At 39.8% G+C, this 24,678-nt stretch overlaps 1 protein-coding gene across 1 annotated transcript; it reads left to right on the top strand.

The window, feature by feature from the left end:
- The first annotated feature begins 654 nt into the window (after positions 1–654).
- On the top strand, positions 655–23,446 carry SGCB (sarcoglycan beta). Its single transcript, XM_060110027.1, has 6 exons — positions 655–757; positions 7,371–7,580; positions 14,754–14,939; positions 15,600–15,791; positions 16,124–16,255; positions 19,640–23,446. Exons 1-6 carry the CDS (start codon positions 695–697, stop codon positions 19,841–19,843), a joined length of 987 nt encoding a protein of 328 aa, XP_059966010.1. The 5' UTR covers positions 655–694; the 3' UTR covers positions 19,844–23,446.
- Positions 23,447–24,678: the final 1,232 nt, after the last annotated feature.

The raw sequence follows: 24,678 nt of genomic DNA on the forward strand, positions 1-24,678 counted from the left end.
TATTGACTCGACTGGGAACAAGGAATGTGTACTCGAGTTACTTGTGTATCTGAGTGGCTTCCTGGTGTGCAGTAAATATCTGTTAAATCGGGTTCCCCAGGAGATACATCGACACTATCTCCAACCCACCTCCAATACTACAGAAAAAAGCATCAGACTTCACAGGCCCTGCAGAGCTAAGAAGCATCCCTTAAGTGATTGTATGTCTTCTTAAGGGGTCTCGGTTTTCAAGATTTTCGCTACCTAATCGGCAACTTGTTAACTTTTGCCACATTATCACCACCTCCTTCCTCGTCCACGAGTACTCTCCTCTCTCCAGGAAGATCCCGGCCCGTACAGCAAGGAGGACTCGGGATGGCACCAGCCCCTCGTGATGGGGAAGGGAGGGGAAAGGGAGAGGCGTCTTCCGTATTTTGAGGGCGCCCTTTTGGAGGAATCCAGAGGCAGCCCGGGGTCGCGTGCAATCCCGGTGCGTGGGAAAACGCGCCCGGAGGCCACCGCCTGGGCGCCAGGCCCCCGCGGCCGCCGCGGGCTCGGAACCTCCCTGCCCGGGCGGGGCGAGGTTGGAGGTGGGGAGGGGCGGTGAGGGGCTGGGGCCCCTCCCGCCCCTCCAGGGCGCAGGCGCAGGCGCGCGGGGTGCGGCCGCGGCGGGGAGGGCGGTGGCAGCGGCGGCGGCGGTGGCCAGCGGTGGAAGATGGCGGCATCGGCGGCGGCGGCGGCGGCGGCGACTGCTGCGGCGGTGGCGGCAGCCGAGCAGGTCTGTGAGCCCCGCCGCGGCCGGGCTCTGGAGGGCCAGCGGAGGCCGGGGTGCTGCCGGCGGGGCCCGCCTAGGGCCGGCGGGGATGACTCCGCGGGGTGGGGCGGGGCGGGAGGAGCTGTCCGCAGTCCGCGATGCTGGCAAAGGCCGGGCGGGAACCCAGGCAAGGGCCCCGGGGTGGAGAAGGGGGAGCCAGCCCCGGCCCTCGGCCTGGCCTGGCTGTCCGTCGGCGAGGTGAGGAGGGGTCGCTGTCCGGAGGGCCCGGGAGGCAGCCGTGGCAGCCGGGAGCCTGGGCCAGGACGTGCCGGGGACATGCCATGCTCGGTGGCCAGCGAAGATGCAGGCAAAAATAACCCCAGCCAGCGATCCAAGAGCCTCCCCTGACACCAGCCAAGAAACACTCAGCTGTTGCCTGGGTGTCAGCTTGCAGCCCCTTCGTGTGTGCCATCCCCGTATGCTGACATCCACGTTTCTCCTCCCGCTTTGGTTTTTGGAGACAGTCACCAATATAAAACTGTCTCCTATCCAGTTGGTTTAAAATCATTTTTGAAAATACTTTATCAAGTATTTCCTGATCTGCATTGTAAACGGGTAACTTAGAATAATAGTTTAAAAGGCTATTTTCTTACAAAAAGCAAGCTATACATAGGCACACATGCACACACACACATATATACATACCTGTAGTTACTAGGGTCATTTGTTATAATAAAAATAATTTTGATAGTCACTTTTTCCCCTTAATTGTTATTTCCTTTTAAAAAGAAACTGGTATTATAGTTTCTTTGGGAAAGTCTCATTCTTCAACACTGCTGAAAAAATACACAAGTCAAGTAGCCAACATTCTGTTTCCAGAACTGGAAAGATTTTCTTAGGCAATTAACAGCTTTTAGAGACATAGTAGACAGATATCACTGGAACAGTCATTCTGAGGGACATAAAAAATAAAAGACATGACATCTGCCTTCAAAGCTTAAAGTCAAACTGCCAGATAAATGCAGAAAAATCAGCTAAAGATGGTAGGCAAGCTACAGGTCCTAACAATAAAATAAAATCTAAAGGAATGAGTGAAATTGAAAGGAGACAAAGCTTCTTGAAGTTGTTGAGATTAAAATTGTCCCTTGGCGGGCTTACCTGGTGGCGCAGTGGTTGAGAGTCCGCCTGCCGATGCAGGGGACGCGGGTTCGTGCCCTGGTACGGGAAGATCCCACGTGCCGCAGAGCGGCTGGGCCCGTGAGCCACGGCCGCTGAGCCTGCGCGTCCGGAGCCTGTGCTCCGCAATGGGAGAGGCCAGAACAGTGAGAGGCCGCATACCGCAAAAAAAAAAAAAAAAAAAGTGTCCCTTGGCTTTCCTGATTTCCCTCCTGATTTATCAGTGCCCATTTTAGATGGTTCTTTTTTCATCTGCATCACCTGTTGATGCTCTTGAAGTTCCACTGAACTTCTGTTCTTGCTTTACACCTGCACTGGGCAATCTGATCCATTCCTCAATCTCTACTTCAGAGTTAGGCGTTTATGTCTCCAGCCTGAACTTAACTGAATTTTCCACAGGCACCCCAAACTCAAAAATGTTGGATTGGATCATATTCACCATTAAAAGGGTTATAGCCATCCATTCAATTTGGTTCACCTCGCCACAAATTTGGGAGCAGGGCGGGCTCAAGGGAACTGAGAAGGGACCCGCATTTGGTTTAATGCTCTGCTGTCCCAAGCTTGATATTTGAGCAAAGGGCCTCACATTTTCTTTTTGCTCTGGACCCCACAAATTATGCAGTGGGTCCTACTTGGTAGTCATCTTAGATGCCTCTAAGTCACACTCACATCCAGTCAATCACCAGGTCCTTTCAGTTCTACCTCTTAAGGCTTCTCCCCAATCTTCTCTTCATCTGCAGTGCCAAAGCTCAGTCAAGCCTTCATTTGGACTGTTAGAGAAACCTGTTGTTGAAATCTCCATCTCTAAACCCTTCTATTCCAGTTCATCTCTTTTTGGTTTGATTTTGCTATAATGCAGATCTGATTATATCAGTGACCTATTTGAAATCTTCAGTAGTTCCCCATTGCCTTCAGGATAAAATTCATCATTCTTGATGTGATATTTATGTCCACTCATTTTCTAGCCCCTAATGACATCTCACCTCAATTTTTGTCCCATTCCTATACTCATCCTCTTCACCATCCACATAAAGCTACCAAAATTAGTTTGCAGAGATGACTTATACTCAAAGTTCCCATGCTGTTCCCTCTGCCTGGAATGCCTTTCTCTGTACTTTGCTTGGCTAACTCCTGTTTGTCCTTCAAGATTCAGCTGAAGCCCCAACTTTTCTTAAAAACCTTCAACTGATGCCCCTGCTCGCTAAGTCGAGTGGCATTCCTCTTATGCACTCTTTCAGTATTGTGTGCATTGCTGTACGACAGCACTTGCCATGTTGAACTGCAATTGCTAGTGACCCTGTCTGTCTACTCTGCTGGCCTATAAGTAAGTTTGTTGAGGGTAGCTGCTCTGCCTTGCTCATCTTGGTAGTCTGGAGCCTCTGACATATAGTAACTCCAATAAATGGTAAGTGCATCAAATGAAATATAATACTGTACGTGAATTGGCAGAGAAAATTAAAGAATGCATCTCAGGAGGGTAAGTTTTGCCCTGTCTCTCTATTATGTAGACCTGTATTCAAACTCTGGCTAAGATTTTTAAATTGCCCACCTTTCAGCACTGTCATAAACCCATACTGTGTCTGTGAAAATTAGAAGCAAGCACACTTCCCCTAAGGTATTTTACTGCTTTCGGCTGTCGAAATGCATGTTCAACTCTAAAATGTTTGAGTGTCAATGCACCCTCATAGCTGTTGTACCTCATGCAGATATACAACCTACACAACTGTATTCAGCAACTTGTTTTGTGTTAAAGCTGTTGAGTAGATTGAATTATCTTCTACAGAGCCTTTCTTACCGCTTTGTAGAATTTAAACATTTTTGTCTGCCACATTACTCGCCATGATTATTCCTGTCTTTTTCCATTTGCCATAAGCCCTCAACCAGCCTGCTACCCCTGCCACCACAGTAAGATTCCAGCTGCCCTCTCCACTCTTTCTTGGCAGAGGACCTTGCCTTTTACATCCCCAGGGAAAAGAAGAATTTTTTTTTTTTTCTCCTCTTGGTGTGAACCATTTCAATGAGGTGGGAGCCCACCCTTTAAGACTGGTTTCTCCTGTACTATCACTTTTCTTTCCTATCTCCTGAACGATCTTATTTCCCTCATTATTCTGCCCTACTCTGAGATCTTTGACCTTTGCCCTTCTTGGCATCTTTCCCTCTGCCATCAAACATACAAGTCTTCCTGCAAATTGTTGTGAGGAGAGAATGAAGACATACTAACAACAACAAGAACAAGCACAGTTGTCCTCCGACAGTACCTAATTCTTTAGTCTTCTGTCTTAACGCTTCTGTCTTTCTGGGCTCGAAAATAAATGCATACATGCTGGCATCCTTTCAGGACTATTCCTACTTACCAATTTGCTGCTCAAAGTTCGTATTTGAAAGTCACAGAGGCACTTCTTGACAAATTCAGCAACACTGTACATCCGTAGTTTTCTTGTATTTCTCATTTTCCACTGTTCCTGCACATTTAAAGTTTTCCACGGGTACATCCTTGTCTCTTTATTCTCTTCCTCTATACTGTTTTTTACAGCAAACTGATGTGGTCTCATAGATTTAATTTACCTTGAAGGCGAAGACTCACAAATCTGTATTTCTAGTCCTGACCGACCTAATACCCCGTCCCATCCTTCCCATTGCCTTTAAGGCAGGTGGTTATTTCTCAATCAGTTCAAATACAACATGTGTAAAATCTTCTCCCTACTTCATTCCCCATATTTAAATAGTCACCATTCAGTAAACATGAGGGGCTTTTTTTTAACCTGCTACAAATTCACTTAACTCTTCTCTTGAAGTATATTTTAAATCTATTCTTTTTCATCCCACCTTAGTTTAGGCCCTCAATACTTCAGGCCTCCATTACCACAGCATCCCAACAGCCTACTTGCTGGTTTTCCTCTTTCCTGTGTCTCCTACAAATGCCCACACAATGAGCATCCTGAAACATGTGTCATTCATCTTCAGAGACTTCCAGTGACTCCCAAATAAGCAGACATAAAGACTAGAGTTTGTACCCAGATGTCCAAAAATTTTCACAGCCTATCCTCCATTTCCAACTTGATTCTGCCTTCTTTGCCAGATTTGACCCACCTACTCCTCCTGGTTTCCCTGACAACTCCAAGCCCTCCTGTCTCTTCTCCCATGAACTCCACAGGATGTATTGTCTAAACTATTGATTTTGGCATCTGAACATACAGAGCATTTTAATTACATTGCTAACTGTTTTGTGTACCCAAATCACAATTGTAATATCTGGAGGATAAGAATCTTGTCCTATATTTCTTTTGTATTCCTATTTATAGTATTAGTGTTTAAGCATAAAGTGCTTAATAAATGCCTATTCAATAAATTAATTTTCTCAGAGCTCCGAAAAATATGAAAATTGGACAGTATTCCATTCTACTCCTTCCTTTTGTGTTCCTGATATACCAGATTATTATGTAAAATGTCTTTCAACCATAGTCGAAAGTCGGAGGTTCTCAAACTCTTTGGTCTCAGGTTCTCTTTATACTCTTTTTTTTTTAAGATTTTTTTTTTTAGATGTGGACTATTTTTAAAGCTTTATTGAATTTGTTACAATATTGCTTCTCTTTTATGTTTTGGTCTCTTGGCGTGAGGCATGTGGGATCTTAGCTTCCCGACCAGGGAACAAATCCGCACCCCCTGCATTGGAAGGCAAAGTCCTGACCACTGGACCGTCAGGGAAGTCCCCTTCTTGATACTCTTAAAAATGACTGAGAATCCCCAAGAGCTTTTGTTTATGTGGGTTATATCTGTTGATACTTACCATATTAGAAATTAAAACTGAGAAATTTTGTAAACACAGGAATATACAAACACACATTCCGTTAGCTGTTAGAGCAATGGTGTCATCACATATGGTCATGTAGCCTCTGGAAGCTTCACTGTACAGTTGACCCTGGAATGACACAGGGGTTAGAGGCGCTGATCCCCACACAGTCAAAAGTTCATGTATAACTTTTGACTCCCCCAAAACCTAAACTAATAGAATGCTGTTGACCGGAAGCCTTACTGGTTACCTAAACAGTCAATTAACATGTATTTTGTATGTTATATTTGTTATATACTGTATTCTTACAATAAAGTAAGCTAGAGGAAAGAAAGTGTTATTAAGAAAATCATAGGAAGGACAAAATACATTTACAGTACTGTACTGTCTTTATCGATACCATAAATTTATGTCGTCTGTTTACAAGATGAATCATCTATCAGCACCTACATCAATATTGTCTTATAAGGTACAAAACACTGTAGGTGTTATACATATTACTAACACTGGACATCAAAAATGAAAAGATAATGTGGAAAAGAAATTCATATTTATTTATGTGCATAACGATTCATGCTTTGATAACGAAGAAGCAGCAGTATGGTTGCTTTACAGTAGCCTCATGTAATCAGTACAATTTCTTCACAGTAGCCTAACCTATACACTAATGAAAGGATCATAATAAAATTTTTTATGGCATAGAGTATCACAGTCATATTCATAATATCTTTTTTAAAAAACCAGTTACATGGGATGATAGGCTGATACACAATTTCTCCAGTTATGAGAGAGAGAAACTGTACAGTAATGTAATTCTTTGAAAGCAAAGTTATAAAACAGTAAGAAAACTAGCATTATTAATTTTATATTAAATATCACTAAACTTATGTATCTACATATATTTTATGCATTCATGACGCACCTTTTTCTTAATTTTTTTGATATTTCTAGGCTACACAGTTTATCTGCAAGTTTTTTCAAATTGTTGCAAATCTCCAAATTTTTTTCCAGTATATTTACTGAAAAAAATCCACCTATAGGTGGACCCATGCAGTTCAAATCCATGTTGTTCAAGTGTCATCTGCATATTCATGGGAGAAGAAGAGTAAAAAAAGAAAATAACATCTTAGTGTTATTTTGAAAATAATTTGCACCCTCCAGACACTTGAAAGAGTTCAGGGGACCCCTCCAGGGCTTCCCAGCCCGCATTTTGAAAACTGCTAGTCTAGGATAATGTTAACTTTAGCCATTTGGAGTGATAAATAAAGTGTATTAGCCTTTCTAAATTATTTTCATATAAATGAAAAACTATATACAATTAAACAAATCGTTAGAAATCATTAATTAAAACAAGATTACCCACTGTAGAATGTGTATGTTAACTCTTCCCCCAAATGAGCTAGCTGTTCAGTTTACTGACGGTAGGACTATTCAAAGCAGACAGTGGAAATATGTTATCAGATGGTCACACTGAAGGTTCTTCTCTGTGACCCTTCTCAGCACAGTCATGTCCTTACCTGGAGCCTGCAACTCAACATGACTTGAGGTTTATTGGTGGAAAATGTATCACTAACGAATTCAGCTTTCTTTAGTTATGAATTTGCACATAACAAATAAATGCATCAAAAAGAGAGGGTATAGCTGCTCCATTGTGTTGTATTTTGTTTTTAGCAAAGTTCCAATGGTCCTGTAAAGAAGTCCATGCGTGAGAAGGCTGTTGAAAGAAGGAATGTCAATAAAGAGCACAACAGTAACTTTAAAGCCGGGTATATTCCAATTGATGAAGATCGCCTGCATAAAACGGGACTGAGAGGGAGAAAGGGCAATTTAGCCATCTGTGTGATTATCCTCCTGTTTATTATGGCTGTCATCAATTTAATTGTGAGTATTTAGTACAGAATATTCTTTTCTTAGTTACCATGGGGAATTTTTCCTCTGTTTTTCAGTCAAATCATGGGCTCTCTTCCTATCATTTCTTTCAGGACCCTCTTTCTGCTTTTCTATACAGGCATACCTTGTTTTATTGCACTTAGCTTTATTGCACTTTGCAGATACTGCGTTTTTTACAAATTGAAGGTTTGTGGCAACCCTGCATCAAGCATATCTGTCGGTGCCATTTTCCCAACTGCATTTGCTCACTTCAGTCTCCATGTCACAGTTTGGTAATTCTCACAATATTTCAAGCTTTTTCAATATTAATATATTTGTTATGGTGATCTGTGATCCGTGATCTTTAATGTTACTATTGTAATTTTTGGGGGGTTGCCACTAACCACATCCATGTAAGATGGTGAATTTCATTGATAAATGTTGTGTACGTTCTGACTGCTCCATTGATTGGCTGTTCCCCATTTCGCTCCCTCTTCTCAGACCTCCCTATTCCCTGAGATAACCCTACAATGGCCTCTAAGTGTTCAAGTGAAAGGAGGAGTTGCAGTTGTCCCTCACTTTAAATCAAAAGTTAGAAATGTTTAAGCTTAGTGAGGAAGGCACGTGAAAAGCTGAGATCAGCTGAAAGCTAGGCCTCTTACGCCAAATACTTTGCCAAGTTGTGAATGCAAAGGAAAGGTTCTTGAAGGAAATTAAAAATCCTACTCTAGGGAACATATGAATGATAAGAAAGCAAAACAGTTTTATTGCTGATATGGAGAAAGGTTTACTGGTCTGGGTAGAAGATCAAACCAACTACAACATTCCCTTAAGTCAAAGACAAATCCAGAGCAACGCCCTAACTCTCTTCAATTCTGTGAAGGCTGAGAGAGGTGAGGAAGCTACAGAAGAAGTTCGAAGCTAACAGAAGTTGGTTCATGAGGTTTAAGGAAAGAAGCCGTCTCCATAACATCAAAGTACAAGGCGAAGCAGCAAGTGCTGATGTAGAAGCTGCAGCAACTTTTCCAGAAGATCTTGCTAAGATAAGTAATGAAGGTGGCTACACTAAACAACAAATTTTCCATGCAAACAAAACAACCTTCTATTAGAAGAAGATACCATCTTGGACTTTCATAGCTAGAGAGGAGAAGTCGGTGCCTGGCTTCAAAGTTTCAAAGAACAGGGTGACTCTCTGTTAGGGGCTAAGGCAGCCAGTGACTTTAAGTTGAATCCAGTGCTCATTTGCCATTTGGAAAATCCTAGGGCCCTTAAGAATTATGCTAAATCTACTTCTTCCTGGGCTCTATAAACGGAACAACAAAATCTGGATAACTGCACACCTGTTTACAACATAGTTTACTGAATATTTTAAGCCCACTGTTAAGATCTACTGCTCAGGAAAAAAAGATTTCTTTCAAAATATTACACCTCATGGACAATGCATTGGTCACCCAAGAGCTCTGATGGAGATGTACAATGAGATCAGTGGTGTTTTCATGCTTGCTAACACAACATCCGTTCTGCAGCCCACAGATCAAGCAATAATTTTGACTTTCAGGTCTTATTATTTAAGAAATACATTTTTTAAGGCTATAGATGCCATAGATTATGATTCCTCTGATGGACCTAGGTGAAGTAAGTTGAAAAGCCTCTGGAAAGGATTCATCATTCTAAATGCCATTAAGAACATTAGCAGTTCTTGGGAAGGGGTCAAAATATCAAAGTTAACAGGAGTTTGGAAGAAGTTGATTCCAACCCTATGGATGACTTTGAGGGGTTTAAGCCTTCAGTGGAGCAAGTAACTGCAGATGTGATAGAAATAGCAAGATAATTAGAATTAGAAGTGGAGCCTGAAGATGTGACTGAATTGCTACAATCTCATGATAAAACTTTAAAGGATAAGGATGGATCATCTTATGGGTGAGCAAAGAAAGTGGTTTCTTGAGATGGAATCTACTCCTGGTGGAGATGCTGTGAAGGTTATTGAAATGACATAAAGGATTTAGACTATTACATACACTTAGTTGATAAGGCAGTGGCCGGGGCTGCCTGAGCTGCTTCCAAGCCTTAAGAATGTTTGCATCTCGGGGCTTCCCTGGTGGCGCAGTGGTTGAGAGTCCGCCTGCCGATGCAGGGGACACGGGTTCGTGCCCCGGTCCGGGAAGATCCCACATGCCGCGGAGCGGCTGGACCCATGAGCCATGGCTGCTGAGCCTGCACGTCCGGAGCCTGTGCTCCACAACAGGAGAGGCCACAACAGTGAGAGGCCCGCATACCGCAAAAAAAAAAAAAAAAAAAGAATGTTTGCATCTCCATGAAGCCCTGCTATACCTAAGTTTACCAGGAGATTTGGGTCGGAGTGGGGTTGATGGGCTTCTTCGTTTATAAAATCAGGAGTGCTGATAAAAGAAGTAAAGCCTTGAAAGCTTCTAGTCCTACTCCTGCTCATGGTCATCATCAACCAGCTTTACTTGGATGGGACATCAGTCTGGCTGTATTGTGGGAATGTGGGACATCATGCACACTTGTAGCAGTGCCGCTGTCCTCGAGCATGAATAGACATACCTGTGAGATACCCGCAACAAAAAGAAAGAAATTAAATAAAGCAGTGGCAGGATTTGAGAGGATTGACTCCAATTTTGAGGGAAGTTCTACTGTGGCCGAAACACTATCAAACGGCATCACATGCTACAGAGAAACCGTTCATGGAAGGAAGAGTCAGTGCAGCAGACTTCATTGTGGTCTCACTTTAAGAAATGGCCCCAGCCACCTCAGCCTTCAGTGACCACCACCCTGGTCAGTCAGCAGCCGTCAGCATCAAGGGAAGACCCTCCACCAGCAAAGAGATCACAACTTGCTAAACGCTCAGGTGATGGTTAGCATTTTTTAGCAAAAAAGTATTTTCTAATTAAGGTATGTACATTGGTTTTTTGGGGTTTTGGTTTTTTGGCTTTTTCAGCTGCATCGCATGGCTTATACAGGACCTTAGTTCCCGAACCAGGGATCGAACCCCAGGACCCCAGCAGTGAGAGCGCCGAGTCCTAACCACTGGACTGCCAGGGAATTCCCTATACATAGTTTTTTTAGACATAATCCTGTTGCACACGTAATAGACTACAGTATAGTGTAGCCATAAGTTTTATATGCACTTGGAAACCAAAAAAGTTTGTGTGGACTTGCTGTATTGCAATATTCGCTTTATTGCTCTTATCTGGAACCAAACCCACAATTTCTCTGAAGTATGCCTGTATATGTTTTATCTCTTATTGAATTTTGATGAATATTTTCTATATGAAAACCTAGTATGTTAATATTGCCATGCACTAATTTTATTTAGAAAAAATGTTCATAGACTCTTTCCTTTAAAAGACTTAAATTTTAGGGCTTCCCCCAATGCAGGGGACACAGGTTCGAGCCCTGGTCCGGGAAGATCCCACATGCCGCGGAGCAACTAAGCTCGTGCGCCACAACTACTGAGCCTGCGCTCTAGAGCCCGTGCTCCACAACAAGAGAAGCCACCTCAATGAGAAACCTGCACATCGCAACAAAGAGTAGCCCCCACTTGCAAGCAACAAAGACCCGATGCAACCAAAAATAGTTGATTAATTAATTAATTTTAAAAAATAAAAATAAAAGACTTAACTTTTAAAAGGTTAGAGTCAACTCAATAGAAGAGACCTTTGCCAAGATGATTTTACTGCCTTCATCTCTCCTAAAAATATACTCCTTCCTGTTTTCATTCAACTTTTCCAAAATTTGCTCTTGCCTCCTCAGCTAGATTTTAAAATTGTAAACCTTGGATGGCAGTAAAGGGTTATATTTTGTAGTCCTAAATCTCTGTTATAAAAGAATGAAAGGATCTGAGGTAGACTGGTTTACACTAAGGTGTGAGAAACTGGTGTGTTGCCTTTTCCAAAGATATTTGCTTTCTTAAAGAAAGGGGTTAAATTTGAACCCCTCTGGCATGTGTGTGGATAGGTATTTTCAGAGAGTGATTATTGGTATCCCTGAGACCAATCATGAACGTGGATGCAGCAGTTCTAACGTAATTTCACTTACTGCTGTATTTTTTTACTTCTAATACTCTCAAACCAGTCCATTGTATTTTATGTACATCCAAAACATTTGTATCTAATTCTTCACTTAAATCAAAAAGAGCTGATACTGTAAATAGCTTTACTAGGAGCACACGTTCTGAATTTATTTTATTTTAGAAATTTTTTTTGGAAAGTTATGGTTAAGATGGCAAAAAAAAAAAAAAAAAAAAAAAGACACTTTCATCCCCTTCTGCTTTAAAAGCTCATCCTAAGGTGACAATGTTAAGAACCAGAAATACCTTGGAAGAAAGTGGGAGGCAACTGAAATCCTGAACCGTAATATATGAAGACAAAAAGGAGGAGGAGTGGCAAATAACTTACCAGAGAAGAGAAACTGCATGTTGCAGGGGGCATTGGTGAAAGTGTCTTGCAGAATCGTGAAAAGCCTCAGGAATTGGAAGTACAAGTGCCTTGAAAAGTGAAGGGGGAACTGAAAACAGAGAGCTTGTTTGAAAAGTCCATAGAAGGAGGCATGCGATCCCCAGCCTCCCTCTCCTTCCAGGCAGCAGTTAGGCAGCCAGCCCTCCTAACCCCACACTGAACCAGAGGGGATTCTTTCTGCCTGAGGATATTGCCAAGAGGAGAGTAAGGATGGGTTTCCACACTGAAGGCAGAAAAGTCTGTATCCTGAGCACTGAGGCTCCCTTATCCTCATCCTTCACCTCCAGCTCCCTGTACCAGGCTTACATCCCCCAGCAAGAGATAGAATAGCCTGCTCTGGAGAAACTGAAGAACATAGAGAAAAGACCTGAAGATACACTTGGCAGGTCCCTGTGAAAAAGCCACCTAATCTCCCTACTGTGAAGCCTGTCAGTCACAAGTGCCACCCCACCCAGAGAACTTTCCCTGAACTTTTTATAACTGCTCTGTGAACTATGAACACAGAGCCACCAGGGATCAGTAGGCTTTTATAGAAAGCTCCCAGAATTGAGAAATGATTGAGACCAACAGCACCCAAACCATGGGGGAAGTGGGAATTCAGGGAAATGGAGAAAATGCAACAAATGACAGGAAACTTAAAAAAATTAAAACAGGGGCCTCCCTGGTGGCGCAAGTGGTTGAGAGTCCGCCTGCCGATGCAGGGGATACGGGTTCGTGCCCCGGTCTGGGAGGATCCCATATGCCGTGGAGCGGCTGGGCCCGTGAGCCATGGCCGCTGAGCCTGCGCGTCCGGAGCCTGCGCGTCCGGAGCCTGTGCTCCGCAACGGGGGAGGCCACAACAGTGAGAGGCCCGCATACCGGAAAAAAAAAAAAAAAAAATTAAAACACACAATCAGTAGCTTCAGAGAAGTCAGAGGATATTGCATCCATTAAACAAGGATACCATGCCATTAAAAAGAAGCAGTTAAAGAATATGGAAGAACTCATAGAAATACACATACACGGATGGATGGATGGATAGATAGATAGACAGACATTGGAAGATAAAAGAAAATCTTCCACAAAGTTCAACTAAATTAAAGAATGAATCCAGGAACATTCTGTTAATTGGAGTTGTAGAAAGAGAGAAGAAAAAACACAATGGGAAGAAAGTTATCAAATAAATCAAGAAAGATTCCTAGGACAGGTTGAACACTACCATTCTGGATCCAAAATATGTATTAAAAAAAAAGGCTCACACCTTGGCTATTACTGTGAAATTTAAGAAGACCAGGAATAAACAGATGATCCTAAAATCTTCCAGAGAATTAAAAAAACGGGTTTTGTATAAAGAACACAAAATCAGAGTGGCATCAGACCTGTCAAAAGCAGTTCTGGAAACTAGAAGGCAAGAAAGCAAGGACCTTCAAGATTCAGAGAGAACATAATTTCAAATCTAGAAATGCATACCAAGCTAAACTCTCAGTCAAATGTGAGGAATTATAGAGACATTGTTTTAGCCATGCACACTCTCAAAAAATATTTACTTCACGTACATTCTTTCTAAGGAAGCCACGGGACAATGTGCTCTACCAAAAGAAGGTACTAAACCGAGAATGTTGAAGACAAGGATACCGGAAACTGGGTATCCTGCATGAGAGAAAGATGAAAGGAAGTTCCAGCATGAAAGTGAAGGGAAAGCTCATGATTACAGCCGTGCGACAGACCCAGAGGGCAGGAGCTCAGACTGGAGCAAGAAGATGAGGGCTCGTTCCAGAAAGATTTCCTGGGAGAGGAAAATAGAGCTAATACATTTTCTGGGAGGTATGGACTTTTAGAACATTTTATTGAGAGACATTTTACAGAAATGTTGGAGAGTTTGAAAAAACTTAGTCTGATTTTCAAAGAAACTAAGCAAATGAAAGAAGGACAAATATTAAACTCTGAAAGACACAAAGTACAAGAAGGGAACTGCCATCATAGTACAGTATTTGACTTAGCAGTGAACAATATTTACATTGTTGTAATACTGAAAATACTGAACATGGATTTAACCAAAACTTGAGATTGGAGTTGGAGGAGAAGAAATATAAATTCTCATCTGCTAAAAGAGGAAATTGATAGATACAACCTAAAATTGATCAGTAAAGAAATAACATATACTTATTATTTAGAAATATGGAGATAAATTCTAGACAAAATGGCTAAGATTGTTGAAAGTGGTTGTTCTGGGACGAGGTATAGGGGAGGTAGAAGAAATAAACTGCTCTTTTTTTATTATTATTATAGAACCTTTAGCACTTTTTTTTTTTTTTTTTTTTGTGGTACGCGGGCCTCTCACTGTTGTGGCCTCTCCCGTTGCGGAGCACAGGCTCCGGACGCACAGGCTCAGCGGCCATGGCTCACAGGCCTAGCCTCTCCGCGGCATGTGGGATCTTCCCGGACCGGGGCACGAACCTGCGTCCCCTGCATCGGCAGGTGGGCTCTCAACCACTGCGCCACCAGGGAAGCCCACCTTTGGCACTTTTTGACTTTTAGTTATTGGTATGTAATACCTTGATAAAAATAAAATTGGTTTTGTTTGTAAGTGGAAACCCAATTGATGTGTTCATCTCATTGATGAAACATTTTAGGAAGTTTAATCCTTTAGCAACTATCTTTCCTATTTGTTTACTGATTATGTTAAATGTATGCTACCTATTAACAGTGGGCTTGATTTCTTTTTTAGGTAACACTTGTTATCTGGGCTGTGATTCGCATTGGGCCAAATGGCTGTGACAGCATGGAGTTTCATGAAAGTGGTCTGCTTCGATTTAAGCAAGTGTCTGACATGGGAGTTATACATCCTCTTTATAAGAGCACAGTAGGAGGAAGGCGAAATGAAAATTTAGTCATCACTGGCAACAACCAACCTGTAAGTAACCACATTAATTGAGGAACATTAGAGAAAAATTCTTCGTAAAAACCTAGAGTTGATTACTGGAAATGGATATTTTCCTTTAAAGAAAATTCATAATATATTTAATAATATTGTTGGTCTTCTCATCCATCTATTAATGTTAGTTACTTTCTTAATATTCTAGATTTTGTCCCATGGTAGCATTTTCTGGGATAGATATAATTACTGTAAGAATACATAGTTTACTCTTTTCTCCTCCATATGTGGAAACCATTTAAAAAGCACCTTCCCAGGTTAGAATACCCTCTACTCTCTGGGAGTCTGGAAGAGAATATGCCAGTCTAGTCAGTGGCAACCCCTGTCAAGTGGCTACTATAACGTAGGTTTTCAACTGACCAGAACCTCAAGGAGGCATCCTTACTGCCCCTGCCCGTCTTAGCTCTGGGTCCCTGTGCTCTGCGACCACCTGTGTCTGCCAAGCATTACAGCAAATAAGCATGTTAAGCCCCCGTTTTAAAGGACTCTTCTCCCAAGTGGGTGGAGGGAGTCAGAGAGAGGCAGTTAAAATTATTAGGAGTTAAGCCTGCTATTGTAGAGTTCTTTTAGAATGTTCTTGATGAATTTTGGATGCAGTCTTGTTCGAAAACATATTCATGATAAAGTGTTTTTCTGAAGATTGTTTTTCAGCAAGGGACAACAAAGCTCAGTGTAGAAAAGAACAAAACTTCTATTATAAGTGACATTGGTGTGCAGTTTTTCGACCCAAGGACTCAAAATATCTTATTCAGCACAGACTATGAAACTCATGAGTTTCGTTTGCCAAGTGGAGTGAAAAGTTTGAATGTTCAAAAAGCATCTACTGAAAGGGTATGATTTATTTTCCTTGCTTTATTAATGGAAGAGAATTATTATCTAAAGTTACAAAGTGTGTGAGGTGGGGGGCAGGGGCAGCTTTACTGATAAAATGCTATGAACGAAGTGACTCCACAACAGCGGAAAAGATTAGTTCTAGATTTGTCATCAACTAGTTTATGTGACCATTATCAAATCATCTCTCTTTATCTCTACATGTGTGAAATGTGAATTAAAACACTTGCCTTTAATATTTTGTCATTGAAACGCCTCCTCCTCTATCTCTAATAATAATCCTCACTTTAATTTAGAAACTCTTCATCACTACTTTTTTTTTTAATCTTCAGATTACCAGCAATGCTACTAGTGATTTAAATATAAAAGTTGATGGGCGTGCTATTGTGCGTGGAAATGAAGGAGTATTCATTATGGGCAAAACCATTGAATTTCACATGGGTGGTAATATGGAGTTAAAGGCTGTGAGTATTTTTTGATTTTAAGAGAATTATTAGATTCTTGGGTACATAAGTCCTTATGTGGAAAAAGAGTTACGAAAAATGATAATGTAGTTGTATTTTTCGTACATGGAAAGATGTTCAAAATGGATTATGAAAGAAAGAAAGAAAGAAGTGAAAGAAAGTTATAAAACAATCTGTGAAATATCTCATTTTTATTTTTCAGATTATGTGTATGTTTATAGAAACCTAGAAGGGTATGCCAAAATGTTAACAATGGTTAGTTATGGATAGCAGGGTAACAGATGATTTTCATTTTATTTCTGCTTGCCTGTTATTTTCTAAATTTTTTTTTTGCATAATGATGCCTGTGTTATTTTAAAAGGCAAACAAACAAACAAGCAAAAAACTTCCAAAAGAGAATTCTCAGTATGCATGCCCTGAAGTTGATAGAATTTTTTTCAGTTAAAAATTTTTCACATCTCTTCATGGGTTTTGTGTCTAGTGATGTGAAAATCAATTAGCAAATATATTAAATGTATTTTTATTTATACATCTATTATTAATTGTAAAGGAAAAAGATTTTGCCTTTATTACACCTGTTGAAAAGTAAACTTTTCTTTGTGCCTCACAGATTATATCTGAACTTTAATAAGTAACATATACATTTCATTTAAGGGAGCTATAAGTTCAAAAACATTTTACGTGCTCACAATTCTGGTCAAAGTATATTTATTCAAAATGTCTTTGGGCATCTGATCTATGCTACCTAATTAAAGCTAATTAAATTTGCTCTACTAAGCATTAAATGACAAAAGTTAAACCTAAGGACTTATAAAATAGTTCTTTGCTTTTAAAAAATTTAATCATAGTTCTTGAGGGAAAAAACTTTAAAAAATTAAGTTCTTTCACTTTCATAAATATCTTTTCCCCCTGAAGAATATGTTCCAATCTCTAAATAATAAATATGAACATAAAATGTGATTCTTGCTAGAAACTCAATAGTAGTGCTGAGTATTGTTTACATACATTGTAGAAAGAAGCCATTCCTCTGAGAGAATAATAGTGTTGAAGAATGGTTACAGTCGGGCTGTTGTTCTCTGCATCAGAAACTCAAAGCAGCAAGAGATGTGACTGATTTGTTTATAGCCATTAGCAAGTCACCTAAACCTTTTAAGTTTTTCTACCTGAAAATTCTACCTGTTGTTAATATGACATACTTTGAAATACATATACACACATATCAGTTTCTCCACAGTTAAAAAAAAATAAGCCAGTATTGAAAAGATAATTAGCTTTATAATTCAGTTAATATCAGAGGTTAGTTTTTTTTTTTTTTTCCAGAGGTTAGTTTTTAAGTGTATGGCTAGTCATTAGAAAGAATTTTATCAATCAAACTGCTTTTTTAAAAAAAACTGCTAAGACAAATATTATATCACTTATATGTGGGCTCTAAGAAACAGTACAAATGAATCTATATACAAAATAGAAACAGACTCACAGACGTTAAAAACAAATTTATGGTTACCAAAGGGGAAAGGAAGTCAGAGAGGGATAAATTAGGAGAATGGGATTAACAGATACAAACTACTATATATAAAACAGATAAGCAACAAGAATTTAATAACCTATAATGGAAAATAACCTGAAAAAAATATATATATGACTGAATCACCTTGATGTACACCTGAAACTAACCCAATATTGTAAATTAACTATACTTCAATTTAAAAAAAAAAAAAAACTACTTTAGCAGTTTAAAGAAAGTAAAATTAAATAACCACAAGATGGCAGCGTTGGAACAAAATTTGTAAATTCCATATACTATCACTACATAGTCAATTAGCCACTTCCATTACTTCATAATCAACTTTCATTGCTTTAAATACCCTCTATAAGCTGATGAGTCTCAACTTTGGAACTCCTTCTTTCTCCTCTGAACTAAGTAAGATTCACATATCCAGCTGCCTTCTTACCTCTCCACTTCAATATCTAATAGGCATCTCAAACTCAACAAGTCTAAATTCTTCATATCCTCCTTCCCTCCCCAAACATGCATTTCTTTCAGTGTTCCCATCTTGTTAAATGGTACCCATTATTTCATCAGCAAAGCCTTTGGGCTCTACCTTCAGAAGATGTACAGAGTCTGGCTGATTCTCACCACCACCACCATAGTGTAAACCAGCATCATTTCCTGCCTGCACTGCTAGAATAGCCTCCAAAGTGGTCTCCCTGCTTCGTCTTTCACCCCGGTATTCAGTTCTCTGTACAGCAGCCAGAGCGATCCTTTTTAAAAGATCATCACTTCTCTGTTCAGAACCTTCCAAATGGCTTCCCATCTGATTCAGAATAAAATCCAAAGTCCATTCCCTGGCCTTATGTGTCTGGCCCCTAGTTATTTCTTTGACTCATCTCCTACCTACCAGTCGACTCCCTCTCTCTGTCCTTCAACCACTCTGGCCTCCTCTCTGTTCCTAGAACACAAGGCACATCCTCACCTTGGGGCCTTTGCATATGTGCTTTCCTCTGCCCAGTTACCCACATGCCCTACTCCCTCGTGTCATCCAGTTTCCGTCAGACTGTGACCTTATCAGAGAGGCCTTCCCTGACCATCCTCTGGTCACTCTCTCTCTACTTACCCTGACTTGTTTTTCTCAGATGATGTCCTGTTTGTTTTACCTCTTCAGGTGTTTGTTGTCTGCCCCTCCCCAGTAAATGGGGACTTGGACTTTGCCTGTCTGTTGACTGCTGCATCCCCAGCACCTAGAACAGTATCTGACACAAAGGAGACCTTTAATAATTATTTGTTGAATGAATGAAAAGAAGAAAAGAGAAGAAGGGAGAGAGAGGGTTAGGAGTTCCGAAAAAGAGAGAGTCTACAATACAAGAATGTTCCTGGGATAGTGGGCTTGAAGAAGAGAACTTCCAGGCAGTTTTCTTTGAGTGCCTGGGCTTCAAAATTGTATGGTTTGAATCTTCATTTATGGTGTTACAAAAAAACATTGGAAATTAAAATTACTTTTCTCTAGGAGAAAAACAGTCTTTTTCTTCTTATCGTCAGAAATTTATCAATCAGTAACTTGGTTAAAACTGTCTTAGGAAATAATAAATGAAAATGACCTGAGACTTTATCAGTATTAGTCTTATTGTGCACTTAGGAATTTTGATATAATTTTTAACTAACTGGGAAATAAATTGTGTTAACAAGTGTACTGATATACATTGTGAACAATTACTAAGAGGTCACTAGGTGAATTTTGATTGGTTTTGGTTTTTTGTTGTTGTTTTGGTCATGACTTTTTCTTGCTGCCTTCTATTCTTGCTAATATTTCAGTGAGTTTTGTTTATTAATTTTGTCCTCTCCCTACTTGTGGATGCAAACAAGCCATATGAGTTTTCTCCTGACAGGAAAACAGCATCATCCTGAATGGAACTGTGGTGGTCAGCACAACTCGCCTCCCTAGTTCCTCCAGCGGAGACCAGTTTGGTGGTGGTGACTGGGTGCGCTACAAGCTCTGTATGTGCGCTGACGGAACCCTCTTCAAAGTACAGGTGACAGGCCAGAACATGGGCTGCCAGACCTCAGATAACCCCTGTGGAGACACTCATTAGAAGAACCCGAGAGGGCGTCAGTAGGTTCATATTGTGACTTGACTTTTTTTTTTTCAGAGTAGGCATGCAAATCATGTTTTTACAGAGTTTGTGATAACTCGTTATTATTTTATCTGCAGAGCACTACTGTATCTATTATATAGTCTCCATGTTTAAAATAGTCTCAGAGAGCCTAAGTTCTAACACATTTCATTAAGTTGCACTGATCTTCAATTTACAGTTCTCTAAAACAATTAAGAGAAGTGAATGCAATCAATATGAATCTTTAAAGAAGTGTTTTTAAAATGCCACTGTTCCTTGTCTAAAGGCTAAAGGTCTGAAGCAACTGTTTAGACTCACTATAAGTAAGCTTTTGGTAACTAACGGGGATAGACCCACTTAAGATGTTTAAAGGTACACCATCAGTAAATGTTACATGCTCTGCCTTTTGGCTTCTAAGAGGAAAGACAGATTGTTAGTGCATTGACTTTCAGCCATATTCTCACATGCAAGTGAGGTCATTAAAGAACTTCACATATGGGAGTTAGTAAGAAACTATGGTTCCTTAGTTTTGCACTAGGAAGAAAATACTCTAATAGAATGTATACTCATTAAATATTGGTAAATATTATGCTCACAGTGTGGTAGAAATTAAAGCACCATCTCAGCTTTAACTGTTAAATGATGATAGCTGTCATGTATTGAGCATCTTACAGTTCTAGGCATTGTCCTAGGCATTGCACATGGAATGTCTCGAATTCACACCACAACTCTATAAGCAGGTGTTGTTATCCCAGTTTACCCATTAGGAAACTGAGGTTCAAAGAAATTAAGAAACTTGCCTAATGTTACAGAGGAAATAGCAGAGTTGGGATTAGAATTGGGGTGTGATTCAAACCTAGATGGACCTGTTTCTAAATACCGCATTCTTTTCACTATCTGCGCTGGAGTTTTAATTATTTAAAACTCTGCAAAGATGAACAAAGACTAATTCAGACTTACCTAGGCAGATAAGAATCAAACAAAACAGGTATGCTTACTCTAATTAAAAGAAAATAAATCAATCTCAGTCCAAAAACTGACCAATCACTGTCAGATTTTAAATTTTCTTAAGCCAATTCCAAAATATACTATAGAGAGATCAAATTGGCCTAGTTGTGGGTTACCCCCATTTCCCAACTGGGGTACCTGAATGGGTAAAAGGGTTGCCAAGATATGTATACCCTCAGCCCTCGGGGCAACACATTGGGAAATGGGGATGCCATGCCCCAGACGAGTCCTGCTGGCCCAGAATGGCTGGTGGATTTACCTCAGCAAGCCAGACAAATATTACCCTTTTTAATATGTGCCATACCTTGAAAAAAGTCAGGAAGCACTGGACTAAAGGGTACTAATGCAGGAAATAATATAAGTAATTTTTACGTAAGTATGAGATTGATCTCTGCTTCTAACATCACCACCCGTTATAAAGTTTTACAACCCTCAAGCCAGTTGATTTTTAAGGTGTTTTATATTTGACTTGAAAGGAACTCTCTGGTATTATTAAGATACACACAACATCAGGAAGAGAGACCTCAAAGTAGTGTGCTGCCCCAGAAGCCCCATTGTGCTCCCTCCCTGTCACTATGCCCTCACAACCACCCACTACCTGCCAAGACTAGTTTTACCAGTGTATGGTCTCTTGTGTCTGGGTTCTCTCACTCAGCATTTCATTTGTAAGATTCAATATATCAGTCATTTCAATATAGTGTCCTACTGTGTGACTCTCACACCATTTATTTATCCTACTGTTGATGGGCATTTGGGTAGTTTCCATTTGGAAGCTATTAAAATTATGTCTTTTGGTAGAATCCTATATTCTTTAACAAGACTTGGGCAAGGAAGTGGAAGCCATCTGGTCTTATAAGATTTAGGTTAAATTCTAGGTATTTTCATTCTTGTTACTTTGGAACAGTATTACAAATTTCATTTCTAAAACAGTATGTATGAGTAAATAATGCTTTCTATGAATATAAGCTCCATACTTCTAACGTGCCCCATGTTTTCCTGCCTGATGCTTAGAATATGCTTCCATATCACCCTTCCTATCCTTCAAGGCCCGGCTTAAAGAACATCTCCTCCATGAAGCCTTGCCTGATCCTACAAGAAGTGACCTCTCTTAAAAAAAAAAAAAAAAAGTAGCGTGCTGTAAAATAGGCAGAAGAGATAAATCACAGGCCCCGTTCTGCATTCAAGTATAATATTCTGTCCTTGCCAGTTTGAACTATATAGATAGGAAAATCAATACAAAAAAAAATTTGCATTCAGTATTGTCACAGTTCTCTCTGATAGAAAAACCAAATACGTTAGAGATTATGAGTAGTCATTAAAGTATACTAAAGTAGAGATTGACTTACTACCTACTACTGAGTGAAGTTTTTTTTTAAGTGAAGAAAAAAAGAGAGAGAGTGAAATTTATGACCTCTGGGTGTTATTTGTTGTAGTGATATTCAGAACCCATATGAATATATTCAGTATCATTTAATATCTGAATAATGTTCAGAAAAACTCCATCGGAATATTCGTTCAGATGCTCAGTGTATTTGTAAATTTTACATTCATTACTTGTCTGCTCTATTTAGATTTGTTTTGAAAGTTTAGATAAATATTTTTACAAAAACCACAGAACACTATGTTACAAAGTATTATTTATTGAATGTAATTCATGAAATAATCTATTTTTACTCCTCTTTGAGAAATACTTGTTTTTGATACATCTCCATTAAGTGCTTTGGACATGAGAGAATATTTTGACGTTTTTACAGAACTGATTGTTAAGGTAACAGGTATAGTAATTTAGGACACTTCACAGGTAGCTTTTGCTTTTTCATTGAAATGTAGACCTGGGAAATTCCCTGGGAAGCAGAACAAGAACAAACTGTCCATTTTACCTGTGACCTGTTTAGCATAACAGTAAAGCCTCAGCTACTCATTCTCACCATCAGATGCTATTTTTCTATAAACTAAACTGAATTGTTAACTTTGCCTATTCCGCTGTCATTCCTCCCCTCCATCAAGCGCTGATATGACAAGCAACAGACCTGGGGGAGGTAGAGGACAAAGACAGGATCCCCGGGGATGGGGCAGACACATGCTTGTTTAAATAACTACAGTCCTTCAGAGGTGGATTATAATGACATGGGGGACAAATGAAATGAAAGCAAGGTATTTTAGGGGCTCTCTAATGGGCAGGTAGGAAGAATGCAAAACTATACACAGTAGGGACTGTATGTGTGCTCTGTAATATTTAAAAATATACTTATATGTATTCTTTTTGCATTGAAAAAACAAATTGTGTGTGATAGTTTTGAATGAAAAGTGGAAGTTCTGCCCAGTTTTTGAGTGAGTTTTTTTAAAGATCATGAGAATGTTACGGTGCTAAACTTGACAAAAAAAAAAAAGAGAACATTGAAATGCTGATAATTTTAGTAATCTTTTTTAAAGCACTGAGGGGGCAAAGATTACAAATTATGCCATACAAAAGTAAACCTATAAATGTGTCGAGTTACCAATTTGACTTTCAGTTGATTCAGTTTGTAATAACTATTAATGACCTCTGTTTACAATAAAGATTCTGTAAAATTGTTTGCTGTTAATTTTTTAATTGTTAAAATATTAGCAGGGTTCTACTTACTCATATAAACGTGCTGAATGTAAATACAGCTTGAGAATTGGACGCCACCAGTATTTATGTAATCTCTCTGGAATCCTGGAGCTCAAAGTTAGAAGTTGTACAGACCCAGTCTGGAAAGTCCTACCCTCTGCATTGCAGAAGGCCGCTCTCTGTTGACTTTTCCCCCAGTATCCCAGGGGAATGTGCACCACGCTGTCTGTTGCTGTCACCTCTGCAAGAGGCCAGAGCTTGGAGATGAAAGGGTTGAAGGTTTGCCACAGGGCAGGCTCCAGGGCAGATGGGTGGAGCCTCAAAGGCTCAAGTCTAAAATTCCTACCTGGCTTGATTCAGAGAGAGACCCATTTGAAAAATCCCTAAGGATCAAAGGTATGCCTTAGAAACAGTGTTACTGTTGTGTTCTTTCTACATCTTAGCAAAACTAGCCTCTCCTGCTTTTTTTCTTCTAACTGTTGTAACTTCTCTTTCTTTTATATAGGAATGAACTCTTCATTTCCTTTCTACTTTTTTTCTACTGCCTTCTCCCCGTCTCACTGTCTGACACACCCAGTATTTCTGCTTCCTCATACTTCAGCTTGAATATGTCCATTTAAAGATTTACATTCCACGTAATTGTCTCCAATATCCTCAGAAAATTTTTCTGGAGTTCTCAGGTGTTCCTTACCTAATACATATAAGTTTGTTTTATATATATATAATATTTTTTAAAATTTACAAATGAATACCTTTCACTTTATGATATAAGATTATCCTTATCTAGCTGTTTTGAACTCAAAACTATTAGTTATAGATAAATCTCTTCAACTTAGAAAGAATCAGGTCAGTGAAAATCTTACTTAAGTCCCCTTAAGAAGAAGTTTTTTCCAACCACGTTTCTCTTCAGTATTGTAGTGTGCCTATGAATGATGGATCTTTTTTTGTTGCTGATGTTGTTACATTAGCTTGCTATATAATTACGTATGTAATGATTGCAGCTTTGAATATGGTAACAAATATCTTTCTGACTCTACAAATTAATTGAATTTCTGGTATTGCATAAGAGGCACACTTTAAAAATAAATCACTCCTCCATGCTGTAGGGCACCTTTGCAGTTCATAGCCATGTGTACCGGAACTTAGGTGCCTTTCAAAATATGGCAGATTTGACCTTGTATGAAACCAAAGTTTAAAAAGTTACATGGTAAAT

Source organism: Mesoplodon densirostris, chromosome 1, assembly GCF_025265405.1.
Source record: "Mesoplodon densirostris isolate mMesDen1 chromosome 1, mMesDen1 primary haplotype, whole genome shotgun sequence".
Taxonomy (NCBI): Eukaryota; Metazoa; Chordata; class Mammalia; order Artiodactyla; family Ziphiidae; genus Mesoplodon; species Mesoplodon densirostris.

What these genes read in the sequence shown, in the direction of transcription:
- SGCB (XM_060110027.1), top strand. Translation starts at nt 695, where the DNA reads ATGGCGGCATCGGCGGCGGCGGCGGCGGCGGCGACTGCTGCGGCGGTG. An exon ending in TCACTGGCAACAACCAACCT is followed by an intron (nt 14,940 to 15,599) that starts GTAAGTAACCAC and finishes GTTTTTCTGAAG; the next exon opens with ATTGTTTTTCAGCAAGGGAC. An exon ending in AAAAAGCATCTACTGAAAGG is followed by an intron (nt 15,792 to 16,123) that starts GTATGATTTATT and finishes TTTAATCTTCAG; the next exon opens with ATTACCAGCAATGCTACTAG.